The 14,475-nt window shown below is 29.7% G+C and overlaps 1 protein-coding gene across 3 annotated transcripts in view; it reads right to left on the reverse strand.

The window, feature by feature from the left end:
• Window positions 1-887: 887 nt before the first annotated feature.
• The window catches only part of LOC107440907 (uncharacterized), a 47,667-nt gene continuing 34,079 nt past the window's right edge, over window positions 888-14,475 (reverse strand). For all 3 annotated transcript variants that reach the window (XM_016053990.5, XM_016053991.4, XM_071188444.2), the window contains exons 13-14: window positions 9,052-9,219; window positions 888-1,221 (exon numbers count right to left, since the gene is read on the reverse strand). In XM_016053990.5, the coding sequence (XP_015909476.2) occupies window positions 1,054-1,221; window positions 9,052-9,219 (336 nt within the window). In that variant the 3' untranslated portion in view covers window positions 888-1,053. The remainder of the gene's footprint in view (window positions 1,222-9,051; window positions 9,220-14,475) is intronic.

The following is a 14,475-nucleotide window of genomic DNA, read 5'->3' on the forward strand; positions in this document are numbered from 1 at the left end:
ATACAGAAATATTTACTCTAATGTGTGATGCTATTTAAAAGATTTTCTCCACTATTTCTTAACATTTTTTGAAACAAAAAATTTAGCAACTTTTCTGCAAAATTTGTTTATAAATTACTGGGAAAAATATTTTACATATCAAATTTCTCTAAAGTTTTTATAACAGAATCTTTTAGTTTCCATGTTCTAAAAAAATATCTATAAAGTAATAAGGGTTGAAACATCTAAACTAATTTTAAAACCACCAAGAATTTTAATTTTATTTGAAAAATTTTTTAGAATTTAAATGCAGCTATAGCTTGATTCGTTCAAAAAATATTTTTAAAATACTTGTTTCAATAAAACTTAAGATTATCATAGGAAAAATTGTCAAGATGTTTTCTAACAATGATGAAGGGTTGCCTAGGGAAATAAGCAGATTAATAAATCTTTCAAACTTAATTTATGCCATCAATTAAATATTTTACAGGATTATTAATAAATCGCCTAGTCTAAAGAGAAACCTTGCTGTACAGAGTTTGAGACTTCACTTGCAAAAGTTGAATTCTGGGTTCTTTTTAATACAGATGTTGACATAGGCCATTAAGGCAAAGGGTGCGTTTGTTCTTGTTTTCCACTGGCGCCATCTATGGCCAAAAATTCGACTTCTGCCACGCCCATACGTCATCACCCATAGTCATCATTTACTAGATGGGGAGTCTTCAGCCGCCTGGATTCGAACTCCCGTTCTCACGAACGAGAGTCCAGCGCCCTACCTACCAGACTATCCCGGCCTCTTTAAGACAGCTAAATAGCAGAAACATAAAATTATAGTCCTTAGACTTATAAAGCTATAGCACATAAATATACTCAACACAATTAAATGGAATAACAAAAACCTGACATGATTTTAAATATCAACAAAAACTTTTTATTTCTAGTAATAAAACATATATTGACATTTTGTCACCGAGAACGTCAAATTATTCATTGGCACATAAGCTCTATAAGCTTATTTGCCCTTTACAAGAAGTAAGCTGCCAGTGAATATTAGCAAAATATGCAAATAATTTTTCATATATCAACAATAGCACTCTTTGAGGTTTGGTGATTTTTTGTCTTCACTGTTTCAGAATTCAATCCTTGAGCAGAAGATACTTTTAAATGTGCTGCATCAAAGGCACGTTTAGATTGAACTAGTGCATCTTGAAGATTTCTGATTATATAAGACTGCTGCTCCACCTTACAATAAAAAGAAAAACCATCAGACAATAATTTGTAACAAAAGTAACACATTAATTCACTCAAAATCTAGATAGTATAGCTATGTTATAATCATGAGTAATAATCATCAGTGATAATTATATAATATATTATAATCATCAGTAATAATAAGCTTATTCAGTAAAAAATATACTGAAATTTATATTTTTTCACTACCCTACAATAATGGAAGAGACACTTAGAGGTGTTTAGTTCATGCAATTTTTAATATTTAGCAATAAGATTTAAAGCGTCCAGAGGTTTGAGAGACCGACGATAAATAACGAAAGAAAACAAGTATTTTTGCTCACCCTATGCCAGAAATTCAAGCAATAAGCTTGTATTGATGACTTTAATTGTTATTTTTAATAATCGAATAAAATTTTGTAAACCTACAGTAAATATTAATGGAAATATAGACTTTTTTTTTTATAAAAAATTAATTTTTGATTCAGGTTTTTTTTACTATAAATATTTAATGAAGTTAAAAAAATTTTTGAAAAAATTTAAACTTAATTACAAAATTATCAATCAAAAATTTTAAAACAAAAAATTTAAAAACTGTGCAGGATATAAGTTTTTAAGAGAAGTTCTTTGATTCAGCGCATGGGCAGAAAAAATTTAAAATAAGCTTTTTCATAATTTTGTAGTGAATGGTATTTGGCAACGCATTAAATTTTTATTCGAATATCTTAAAAAGTTTTAAGCAATTTTCTAAGTAGTTTTTGTACTTCTTAAAAAAAAGCTCAAAGCCTTCAGGGGTTTAGACAATTTAATAAAAATGATAAAACTTTACAATGATCGTCCTAAAACCAAAATGTAATTGTAAAAGTAAAGGAAACGTGCGAAAGAAAACATACTTTTATTGGGGATGATTTCTCACAAAGCCACCAGTCTCATTTTAATAAATCTTGTTAAATAATAGTACAAAATGAAATTAGTGGAAAACCCCTTATTGTTTTTAGCTTTCTTTAGAAACTTTATTGAAATTTTTCAAATTTTTAGGATATTCAAATCAAACTTTTTCATTAATTGCCAAATAAGATTCACTACAAAATTTTGAAGAAAAAAAAATTAAAACTTTTTCTGCACATGCGCAGTATAAAAGAAACTACTTTAAATACACATATCTTAATCAGTTTTTAACTCATTTCTTTTACATTTTTAAATCAATTTTCCAAATCAATAATTGCTCCAAAAATTTTTTTTTAATCCCATTGAATATTTTTAAACTTATAACAAAAAATGTAAGACAAAAAAAACTGTTTTTTTTTTTTTTTTTTTCTTTAATAAAAATGTCAATATTTCCAGAAATATTTACACTAGATTTACAAAATTTTATGTAGTTATCAAAAATAACAACTTCAGTAATCTGTACTAGTTACAAGCTTATTGCTTGATTTTGTGGCAAAAATACTTGTTTTCTTAAGTAATTTATTGTAGGTGTCCCAAACCACTTAAAGCTCTTAATCTTATTGCTATGTATGAAAAATTGCATGAACTAAACACCTCTAAAGTCACAAAATAATCCTTTATGTTTTTTTTTTCAAAGGCTCCGTCGTTATATGAAATTATGCTTTGTTTCGAATAATATGCTATTTTTATAAGTGCTATGAGTTTGCAACTGTTATTCATGATTGCTAGGTCAAGTTGAACCTATCTAAAGCCAGCACTGTCTACGCTTATTTCGAAAATGGTGCAAAACGTCAATATGGAGAAAATCCAGTTTTGAAATCAGAAGCGTTTGAGGTCTATTTTTAAATATTAAAAACTTACTCTAATGCTGCATTACTTGGGCTCATGAAAATTTGCAAAAAATTGAGATCAAGGCAGTGATTTTGATTATTTTCATCTAGGTGGGAAAATTTTGTCAAATTTAAAAAAAAAAAAAAGAACTTTTAAAATATTTAAGTTACTTGTCTGTTCTTAAGCCTTCTTTTGCATTCACTGGAAGATTATATATAGTTTAAAATCATTGCATTACTTCAAGTGTAAGGCACTTAAACTATAGCTTTTTTATTTTCCTCGAAAACAGAGCTTCAAAAAACAGCTTTACGTAATTCTTGAGAAATGTAAAAAAAGAAAAAACTGAAAATCGAAAGTGTCTATAAAACAAGGTTGTAATTAAAAAATATGTACTTATACATCTATAGTACAACAAGGTTTTTATATTTAAAGTGGATAAGAAAATGAAGCATCAAAATACTTATAGCTGATACTGACTAATAAATTATACAATATACAAAGATCATCTGGAAAATAAGTTAGCCGCATCATCAAAAGATGGTTTTGAAAAATAATCAATATGAAATTCAAACACACAAGCCAGGTAGATTGTGGATGTGGCTGCTGGAAGCAACGGTTGTAAATTTTCGATTACATTGAATGTGCAAGGATGTCTGCTTTCATTTCTTTTCCTTTGGACTGAGAAGTGAATAAAGAATTTGCAATGCGCAAAAAGTAGCCGAAATCTAAATCTGTAATGCATTGTGGGAATGTTATAAGGAGGAAGACTGTTTGTAGTTGGTGTAAAGATTTTTCCAAAAGTAATCAAAATGTCTATGATGAACATCTTTCTGGATAGCCATCCCTCATTGATGATAACATCATTGTTGTGGAACAAGTGTGGCAGCAAATTGTGCAGAATGTATGCAATGGAAGTCAGAAGCCATTTTCCACAAATATTCCAAAATGTGGTGCATGAAATCTTCATGAAACACCAGTTTTTCTGAAAATTGCCAGATAGGGGCTAAAAAAAAGCTTTAGACCTGAATAACAAACAAAATTCATGGGAGCAGCATCGACCATTTTTGTAGTGATACTACAATGAAGGTAATGTGCTTGGTGGCAGAAACTATTTAGCATAACAGCAGGCACTGCTGATTAATTTTCATCTCAGAATTGATTTTAAAAAAAATGGAGAAAAAGTTGCAGAGCGAAAGTAAGGAACAAATAAAGATCAGATGAAAAACAAAGATTTTTCTACTCTTATTTAAGAAAAATAAAGAATAATTTCCCCCTTTTTAAATCTAATATCAAAGCAGACAGACATATCCATCCCGCAGATACTTTTTTTTTTTTAACATCTAGCTTCTTGTTTAACATCATTTGCTCTAGAGGAGATAGAAAAGAAAATTGTGAATTTCTAAACCTTACTCAATTACCAACAGAATTATGGTCAATTTCTGCTCTTATACCAAACACCCTATATTTAATCCCTTATTATTCATTATTCTGGATATTGTTTTGCAATATTCTTGCAAAGCAACAACAATGATACGATATTGAATAGAATTTGAAGGAACTTTAAGTAGGAGCAATTAAAAACACCATAAAATACAGTTATTATTCTTTTTGAACTGAAAAGATTTTTTCAATATTATCTGCATGTGTTGTGCTTTTTTTGGTTTCTTTGTTGAGCTTAGTGTAAGCATACCTTCCTTTTCTTTTTTCATATAGCTATTTATATTTTAAGCATTACCACTATTTTTAAAACATTTCTAAACTTGTTTCTAATCAAAATTATAAAGCTGAATTGATAGAAGAACAAAAAGAAAATGGGGTTTTTTTCTCTATAACTCAATTACAAGCTTTTACTGTATTGAGTTACATTCCCCTTTCTTAAAGTATTGTATAAAATTCAAACCACTTAAAGTTTTTGTGTATAATTATTGAATACCTTATATTTGTATATTTTGCTACATATGTATTAGTTTAAATTGAATTTCTACACATCATATTCTTATAATCACTGTCTAATTCTGTTGGGATCCGGACAAATTTGAGTCTATGAAGATTTGCTGCAGATTGTCGCCCTAATTTCAGCTACCAAGCTCCTTGAAATCTACAACAAATGCCTAAACCAATTTTTAAAGTGATTGAGACGTGGATAACTCATTTTACCCTAAAAACCAATGCATTGGCATTATTGGGATTTCTGTGTTTGACATAATTTCAGCAGACTGTATCCACACAAAAATTTATGTGCACTGTCTTCTGAGATAGGAAAGCCACTCTTCTTGCCATGAAATATTTCGGTGAATAATGAACATTATAGAGCAACATTAAAGAACTAGCGATCTGATGCTCGTCCTAAGTTCAGGAGTCTGAGTACTGTTGTTGTAATACTCCACAACAGCACTCACATGCATACAGTGAATCCCCCCCCCCCAAAAAAAAATCTGTTGCAAATATTTTTCTGGGAGATTATTCTTTTTGACTTTATTTTATTCTTGGTGATTTTCACCTGTTCCTGCACTCGAAGAAATGTCTGTCCTCTCCAACAGAAGATGGGCTAACAGCTATGACATGCTGGATCCATTCCTGGACAACAGATTTATATAATACTGAACGGTAAAAACACGTCTTAAAATATGAAAGAGTTACGATTCTGAGTCTTGGTGTTGAGAAGTAGAAGTTTCAAAAGATATGTTGCTGCTTGCAATGTTTTTTTATAATACACTGCTCAAAACAATTAAAGGATATTGGGGTTGTGGGTTGATCTTGCACTTGGAGTGTTTGATCACCAAGTTACCACTTGGTGATGAAATCATTCACCAAGTTAGCATGATGTGGCCTGCAATCGTTGTCCATTAACATGAAGCCATCTCCAATTGCTAAAGAATAAGGAACTACAATAGGTCTCAGGATCTCATCCCTATGTCGGTGGCTGGTCAGAGCTCCATTTCGAATGATATGGAAATCAGTGCGCCCATCAATGGAGATGACAGTATAGACCATCACTCCCCCACTGCCAAATCTTACATTTTGGGGCCGGGTTAGCCTGGTTGGTAGAGCACTGGTCCACCTCTGAAAGGTTGTGGGTTCGATCCTCGCTAGTCAAAGACTCCCCGCAAGCATAGACCCACAGCGTGAAAGCGGTTTCGGACAGTTTGTGTCAAAACTGTGGTGCCAGTAGCCAAGCAAATGTGTTGTTAAAGAACAGTGGCTTTAATATTTTGGTGTCTCCGAGCAGTTAGCGTTAAATAACGGTCTTTATTGGGCATTGTTGCACGTCTACGCCCTTGCTCTAATATTCGGCTAGTATTTCCAGTCTCTAAAAAACTCTTCCAGATCCTGGAAATCACACTTTGTGAAACTCCGATGGTTTCTGCTACTTCGGCATGTGCTTGGCCCCTCTCTACCTGGCCAACAACTCCCCAACCTTCGTATTCAGTCAAATGACTTCGTTGAGACATCGCACTCATCTCAACAGCACGCTTACTGATAATCGACATTCTTTTCCACTTTGTCTTACATTAAGTTGAAAGTCAAATCAAATTTGTTGCTGCTAAAACGACCTCTTCGACGTTGAACTCAAAATTTGCATACTGAGAAGTTTCAAAATAAGAAAAATTTGCATTTGCGACTATCCTCTTCCATTTTATGCAACAAAAAAAAAGACATTTGCCTATACCGTTATTTTATGCAAGACTTACAATATTCTTTAATTGTTTTGAGCAGTGCATAAAATTTAAATGATACATCAATTTTCGTATTATAGAATCGTTATTTTTTCTTAGAGCTGATTTTTACTCTGAGAACGCAACTATTTGTTAATATACCACGGCAAAATCCCCAGCTAGCAGTGAAAGTAGAAGTAGTTATTAGCGCTTTCGTTTTCCATCAAAAGGTGTCATTACCAATATATGTCTTTCCGGCCGGAGTGTGACTATGCAGTCTACAAATACATTAATATACCAATTGCAAAAGATACAGCAATGTATCTTTTGCGATAAATCTTTCTTGGTAATTGTGTTTCGCTTCTTTTTAACAGCAGTGGGAAATTTACTTTCCAGATAAAAAAAAAAAAGGTTTCAATAATCTTTACTTCATTTAAACCTAAATAATTCATTTTTATTTCTTGAAATAAATATGAGAGTAATTGTAAAGTAAAGAATTTTCTGATTTCAAGATGTGCACAATTCTCTCATCACTTCAAGGGCCAAAACATCTGTGATTATTTGCCTTCAAGCGTGAAAATGTTTAGTATATCCTTGTAAAAAATGTGATAATTGAGTAAAGTAGAAGATAAAATTTAAAAAGTAACAATGATCTATAATAAAAAAATTCTCAAGCTTCCACTGAAGTATTTTTTACAATGTTAAATTATTAAGTCATAATTTTATTTAAAAAATTGAGTGAGGGAAAAAAATTATAAATCAAGGAGACATGCAAATAAATTATTTTGTTAATCATTATTTAGATTAAAAAAGCAAATTACTGTTTTTTATCAAATGATGAAAGGTTATATTCGTAAATGATGTAAAAAATACATGTTGAGATACATATTGAATCTGTAAAAAATACAGGTTCAATCCTATATTAAAAAGCAAATTACTGTTTATTATCTAATGATGAAAGTTTATAATCATAATATTTGTAATAATTTTATTTCTTAAGCACTGATCATAAATCTTTGTTACATTAATTTAAATATATTTTCTATTTTTGACCAGATTTTTTTTTATCAATTTTCAAAGAATTCAATGCCCAATTTTATTTAAAATTTTCAATATTGAAAAATTTCGCAACTTGTGTTAGCTATTTTAAAATGTTACGTAAATGTTGTAATGTCAGTCCTGTTCAATTTATTACACAAGAATTGATGTTAACTATTTTACAATGTGAAACCAAACCAGACAAATGTAAGGTTTGAAATATATTTTCTGGAGACAAAAATAAAGTCCCTATTTTTCAAATTGATAGGCAGATAACTTAAGCTTATGGAACTGTGATGTGTGAAGCTATAGTTTGAAAACTAAGTAGCTTATTAATGGTGGACGAACCAAATTTATTATGAAGAACAATCAAATGAATTTCCTCGTAATTGTTTTTTCTTGAATTTTAACAAACTTTAATCAATTATTGTCTAATAAATCGAACAGGATTGACATTACAACAATGCAGGACTGAACATGTTCTCTCCTGATATTTCAAAAATAAAATTATTATTGAATTGTTAGTAGAGATTCAAGCAATAGAAAAGATAAGGCAAATAGGTTTCACAATTTTAATAAATAAAGAAAGAAAGAATGGTAACTACACTGACTTTTTTCACTAAATACCACAAATAAGATCACTTAGAAAAATTTATTTTTTTACCTAAAAATTTTTAATTTTGTTACATATTACTGTATTATACTGCACTAACTAAATGTTTGTTTCAGAAGAGTACTAATGAGTGGAAAAGTATAGAGTTAGAGACACACTAGCACAGTTAGTGGCGGAATTGTGAAACAAACCAGATCAAAACTTTCTTTACTCCTAAAGTTATCTTCATACTAAGTTAGTACAAGTTTTTCTACAAATAATATATGCAATTACTAAATTTATGACTATATAATTTTAAACCAACAATTACTTTTGCATAATATAATTTAAAAGAAGGATAAAAGAATATTTGAAATTCAATTGAAATGTTTTACAAGGATTATTTCCATAAATTAAAAAAAAAGAAATGTCAATAAACTTGCATGTTACCTATCCCTTGAACATGCATAGATCTATGCATTAACATGCATAGATCTTGAACGTGCATAGATCTTTTAGAATCCAGTTTTTGGACAAATTTTTTTTTTTTTTTGCATCTCATCAAATCAAGCAATTTAAAAATCCTACAAAGCCAAGTTTTCATAAACGGAGATTTAAAATTGATTTTTGTATCAGTGAAAAAGTGCACAGTTAAATAAACCAAGAGAATCCCCTATCAATTTAAATTTTAATATGCAAATATTTAAGAAGAAAGTAAAATCTAAAACCAATTATAAAGAATTTAAGCAGAGATAATTTAATAGCAGAGAATGTTACCTGTAACTTAAGTTTTTCTATTTCTATACAAGATTCTTCATAATTTTTAATGGTAACTTGCATCGTTGAACTTAAGTCATCTAGTTTTTTTTCAAAAACTGAACATTCTTGCCGAGAATTTTGAAGTTTTCTTTCCAGGTTCTCCAAGGCTGTGTCTTTTAACTCGACCTTAACAAAATGCATCAATAAGTTTTGGTAAACAACTTAGAAAGCAAACTTTAAAACAAAAACTTTGAAAAATAATGTTGATGTAAAATAACAAGTTCATCAAAATTATCAGACTTAAAACTATCCACCACTCAGGTTTTTTTTTCCTTTTCCAGATAAAATATAGGTTCCATGACCATGAGGCAGCTTTAAGGCTCCTCACATTTTTCAGTCAAAGGAAAGGGGAAAATAGTAGTCAATTGTAGTTAAAGAGAACTTTGGAGGACCATTTATGATATCAGGTACCACAATAAACGATTTAGTTACATAAGCATAAACAAATCAGTCAAACGGAATTAATTTAGATATAGGCTCCAATTAACAAGATAGAAATTCAAGAATAATTTTCTTAACTTTGGAACAGCTCTCGTTTTTGGTTTTTAAAAGTTTGTAAAGTAAGAAATTTAAGAAAACTTAAAAGATTTACTGAATAAAGATTAAATGAATTCGATATTTATACAAGTTCTCAAAACTTATTTAATATTGCACATATTTAAGAATACAGATAAACTTTTACAGAAATTATGTAATAATTATTTTAAAAGAATTCGTAATTTGAAAAATTTTTAAAGCTCTTTTTGAAAAGTATCCACTATGTAACATATACAATTCCTATCTTTTATTGACTTCATCACATCTCTACAATTTTTGAATCTACAAAGTACCCATTATTAAGAGCTTTCCACAGGCTCTTTCTCATTAGAATAATATTATTGACTAAACTGATCTTATAAAGATGTGATGCGAACTAAGCACATAATAAATACCTTAATAAAATCATATTGCTTGCGAAAATTAGAGAATGATCCTTGCTTAAGTTTCATTATTGAATTGTTAATAGGATACAAATGTAATAATCATAAGGAATAAAGAAAATTTTAAAATAAAAATCTGAAAAATTTATTTTAAAAAATTCAAAAATGTTTCCTCAATTTTAAGATAATGTTTAACATTTGTTATGTCAATATCTCTTTAATCAAATAATTAAAAAAAAATTTCAAAAACTTATAAGAAAATATAGAGTGGTAAAATAATTGTTGAAGGTAAATTAGCATGGCCCCGTAATTCCCACTTTTAAAATTTGTGCAGATTGAATTGTTACTAACTTCACTTGTTTTTGTACAAATAGTGGTAAGTCCCAAGTTGCAAACTTAGTGATTTTAGAACTATAAAAATGACATAACAGTTTTGAAAGAAAAAAAAAGCAGAATACATGATAACATGAAACTTCAGAAATATTATTTTGAAATTACGAATTTTACGTTAATAAAAATTACTATTCAAAAGAATTTATAGTAAATAAAATATAAATTAAATTATGAAACATTTTTCATTTATGTAATTTGTTTAATATTTTTTAATCAGAATCTAATATTTTCAATTAAAAAGTTTTCAATTGAAGTAAACAGATCAATTTGTGAGCAGCCCTATTAGTTACCATTTAAAATTTTTGCTTATTAATGAATTTTTAATATGATTGAAATCATTTTAAATTAACAATAAAAATAAATTAATTCAAAATTTTGAAACAGCTAATCTTAATTATTCATACAAGATTTGTTTTTCTTTTCAAAATTTCTAACTGTTATATGGCCCCTAATTCCCCTTTATAAAATTTTATAGCAGAATTAAGTATTTTAAATATTTAATTAACGAATCCTCAAAATGTTGAAAAAAGGAATAAGATAAAGTTCAACCTTTAAAATATTATTGTATATTTATATTGGAAAGTTATGTATGTAAAAGTGATGCTTTGCGTCTTATGAACAAGAAAAATGTAGACAAGATGGCAATTTGTCTTGCAGTGGGGTACTTTTTTAGAATATAACGGCAGGGGATAATCTCCAGTAAAAATCTCAGATATTTGATGATATTTCTGTATTTCTTGCTCCACTATCTTCAACTAAGAATACAGCAAGGTTTTCCAAAGGGCTCAAAAAGTAGAAAAGACAAAAGCAAAAATCATAGAACAAAGAGTTCACACCTTCAAGAGTTCACAAGTTCAACCTTTAAAATATTTACAATTTTTAGAATTGTTAATTGAATCTCACGATGGAAATTGGGTCTAAAAAAACAAAATTCCGTGGATCTGCAGAAAAGTGGCCAGTTTGGTCTTATATTTATTAAATCAAATGAATAAAAAGGAAGATTTCGAAGAGATAAAGCACAGCCATTATTGACTTTCCTAAACTTACATGGAAAATCTTAATTAGTAATTGATTGGAGTGTTGTACAAGGACTGCGGTACTAATCTATAAATACAACAGAGCACAAGCATCTACATCATTAGCTTTCAAATGTGGATGATGAAGAGTGAATAATGACAATGTGATGATGACACAAAAGTTAGAATGCATCAAAATTTTAGCATAATTGAAACAATTCTTAAAAACTAAATTCAAATTATTTAAAAAAGCCAAAGAGGAACAAAACATTAAAAAGAGGACTATTTCACTCTAAGAAACAAAATTGGGAGGGAAAAAGAAGACAATTTGGGAGCCCTACAAGTTGGTACTACAACTTTGTTATTTTTGTACCAAGCTTAGATTAAAATATGTATCGATTTTGTTAGATTGAGTAGACAAGGTCTATTTTTAGCTTAGTTAATCTACTTCTTGATTTATTTTACACTGCATTCAATCAACCGAATTATGTGTTGACCACATAAGGGACAAATATTTGCCAACTCCTAACCCCTTTTCTTCCCTTATCGAAAAAAATTTTAATTCTCCTAATGAAATACATCCTTATGATTTTTTAAAACACATTTTACTAATTGGATACACCAAATGTAAATTCAAGCAATTTGTATCGTTTGACATCCTTAGAATTAAAGTACCAAATTCAAGTTAGCTGAAATTTGCAAATTATTGTAACTTCTGCATGACTGAATTTTAACAATTTTTCTAGGAAACATATGGAATATTGTTGATCAAAAATTAAGTCATAATTATGATTCAGTAATGCAATAACTTTATGGATTAATAGTAATAGTGATAAATTTTGTGCAACATAATCATTCATTTGTATATACAGTGTAACGTCCCATATCCGGACGTCCCTTTTCCGGAGGGGTCAATTTCCCAGACACTTTTTAACAATCAAAATAAACAAACATTTCTTCATCTTCCCCACTCTCTTAAAAAAAAAAAAAGTATTTTGACAGGTTTTTTCCTTTCTTAGCTTCTAGTGATCTATGCATTAAAGAACAGTTATTAAAGAACATGCATTAAAGAACAGTTATTAGTACATTAATCTACAGAAAAGAGAACAGAAGATCTACCAAGACCGTACTGTTAGGCTCCTCCTCTGGAATGCAGGAAAGGGGGGAGATTTGTTTTCAAAAGAGCACAATTGAGTCCCCTCCCCCCTTCTTTCCTGTGCAGCTGGCTAGTAAAAGAGGCATTTCCTAGAACCTTTTTGATAAAGTGTTAGGGAAAGAAGTACTGTGAAAAAGGGTAAACACAGCAAACGTTAAAGTGGAGGGGGAATCCCCTTTAGTCACACAAGAAAAAATAAAGAGAACCCAATCAGCATGCCACGCCTTTATGCTTGATTGATAGCCAATGACAGGAGAGAAAATAAGAACTTGTCACTTCCCCCCCCCCCTTCAACTTGAATGACAAGTAAGAAGGAAATGAATTTTGCTTCTTCACCTACCCACCTTAATGAATGAATGACGGGAATTTCCCCTTCTTGCTTGAAACGTTCTAGTTCAAAATGGCGGAGAGAGCAATTAATATTTTCATAACTGTAAATTTTTTTAGTTTCCTATATTTATTTTTATAATAGCAATAATTATTTTTTTTAAAATATTTTGTTTTTGATTGATTAGATATCATTCTAATACTAAAACATTATTGCCCGAAAAATAATGTTATTTAATTTCTGCTTCTTAGATTCAGATCATTTTAATCTCTGTTTACCTTGGGGGTCTATTATACGGAAAAATCGATTATCCGGACTTCGGAAAGTCCCGCCGATTCCGGATACGCGACTTTCCACTGTAGTTTCTTAACTAAAACATATTAGTGGTGAATAACAGAAAAAAAACATTTAAGGGTAAGTTATGGTTTTGAACTGAATAAAAAAAAGTCACTTATCTTATCTTATTAAGATAAACTAAGCTTTTATTGTTTTATTTTGAGAATTGAATCTGTTACCAGGGTTACGATAGATAGTAGTTTTGAATAGGGATGTGGGGTTAGCTTGGGAGAGGTCATTTCTTCTATCCCCCCTTTAATGAATGGGACATTTTAAGTTGCCAATGTATATATACCAATTCTCGAAGCTGATTTTCTCCATAATTTTGAATTTATGCATGTATCAGAAATGAATGTATTAGAAACTAAAAAACTAAGTTAAAAACTCCTGGTCATTTTAACATGACGGATTACAGTTAAACCATTTCTAAAGATAATAAATATTTTGATCTTCTAAAATAATTCACATCTATAACTAAATTATCCAATCAAAATAAACCTATCAAACATAATACTGCATGGACCTCCTGTAGTGGCAAAACCACACCAGGAGATTGACTAAACCAATCAGCTAAAACATTGTCACGACCAGGTAAAAATACAAAATCGAATGAATATTTACTTAAATCAAGGAGCTACTACATCAGCAGGTAAAATTATTTTACGATAGTGTTTCAATGCATTGTTATCACTTAAAATAGTAAACTGTCTATTATACAAGTCTATTATTTAAATGCAGTAACACCTTTAAATATTGCAAAAAATTCTCATTTTATAGCCAGATAATTTTTATCTGATTTGAATAACGCTTTAATAAAAATGAAACAAGGCAAAGAGATCCTCTTGCAGTAACACAGCTGAAACTTTTAATTTACTGGCATCTGCATTGAGGAAAAAATTATTATTTTACACAAATGGTTTACAGAAGTAAACAACAACTCAAACTGAAACACTGACAAAATCACATGTGTCAATCAAAGAGGCTGACAAACAGGTGCAATGTGACTGGCAGACTAAGAATTTTAATGTGGCTCACCCTAAAGAGGGAAAGAGTAAAAAGTGCTAACTCGGGAACCCGATGTCAAGGTAACCAGTTGGCAAATAAAAATTCACAGCAGTAAAAAGAAATAATACTGTAGTTCTGTCTACAAGCACATGCTGAAACAACAAAAAATGGTATTGTTGGAGTCGCATTTATTAGTATAAAAATTAAGTGGTGCCCCCATCATAAATT

The sequence above is a fragment of the Parasteatoda tepidariorum genome, chromosome 12, assembly GCF_982258835.1.
Source record: "Parasteatoda tepidariorum strain Cologne lab strain chromosome 12, Ptep-v5.0, whole genome shotgun sequence".
NCBI classification, from domain to species: domain Eukaryota; kingdom Metazoa; phylum Arthropoda; class Arachnida; order Araneae; family Theridiidae; genus Parasteatoda; species Parasteatoda tepidariorum.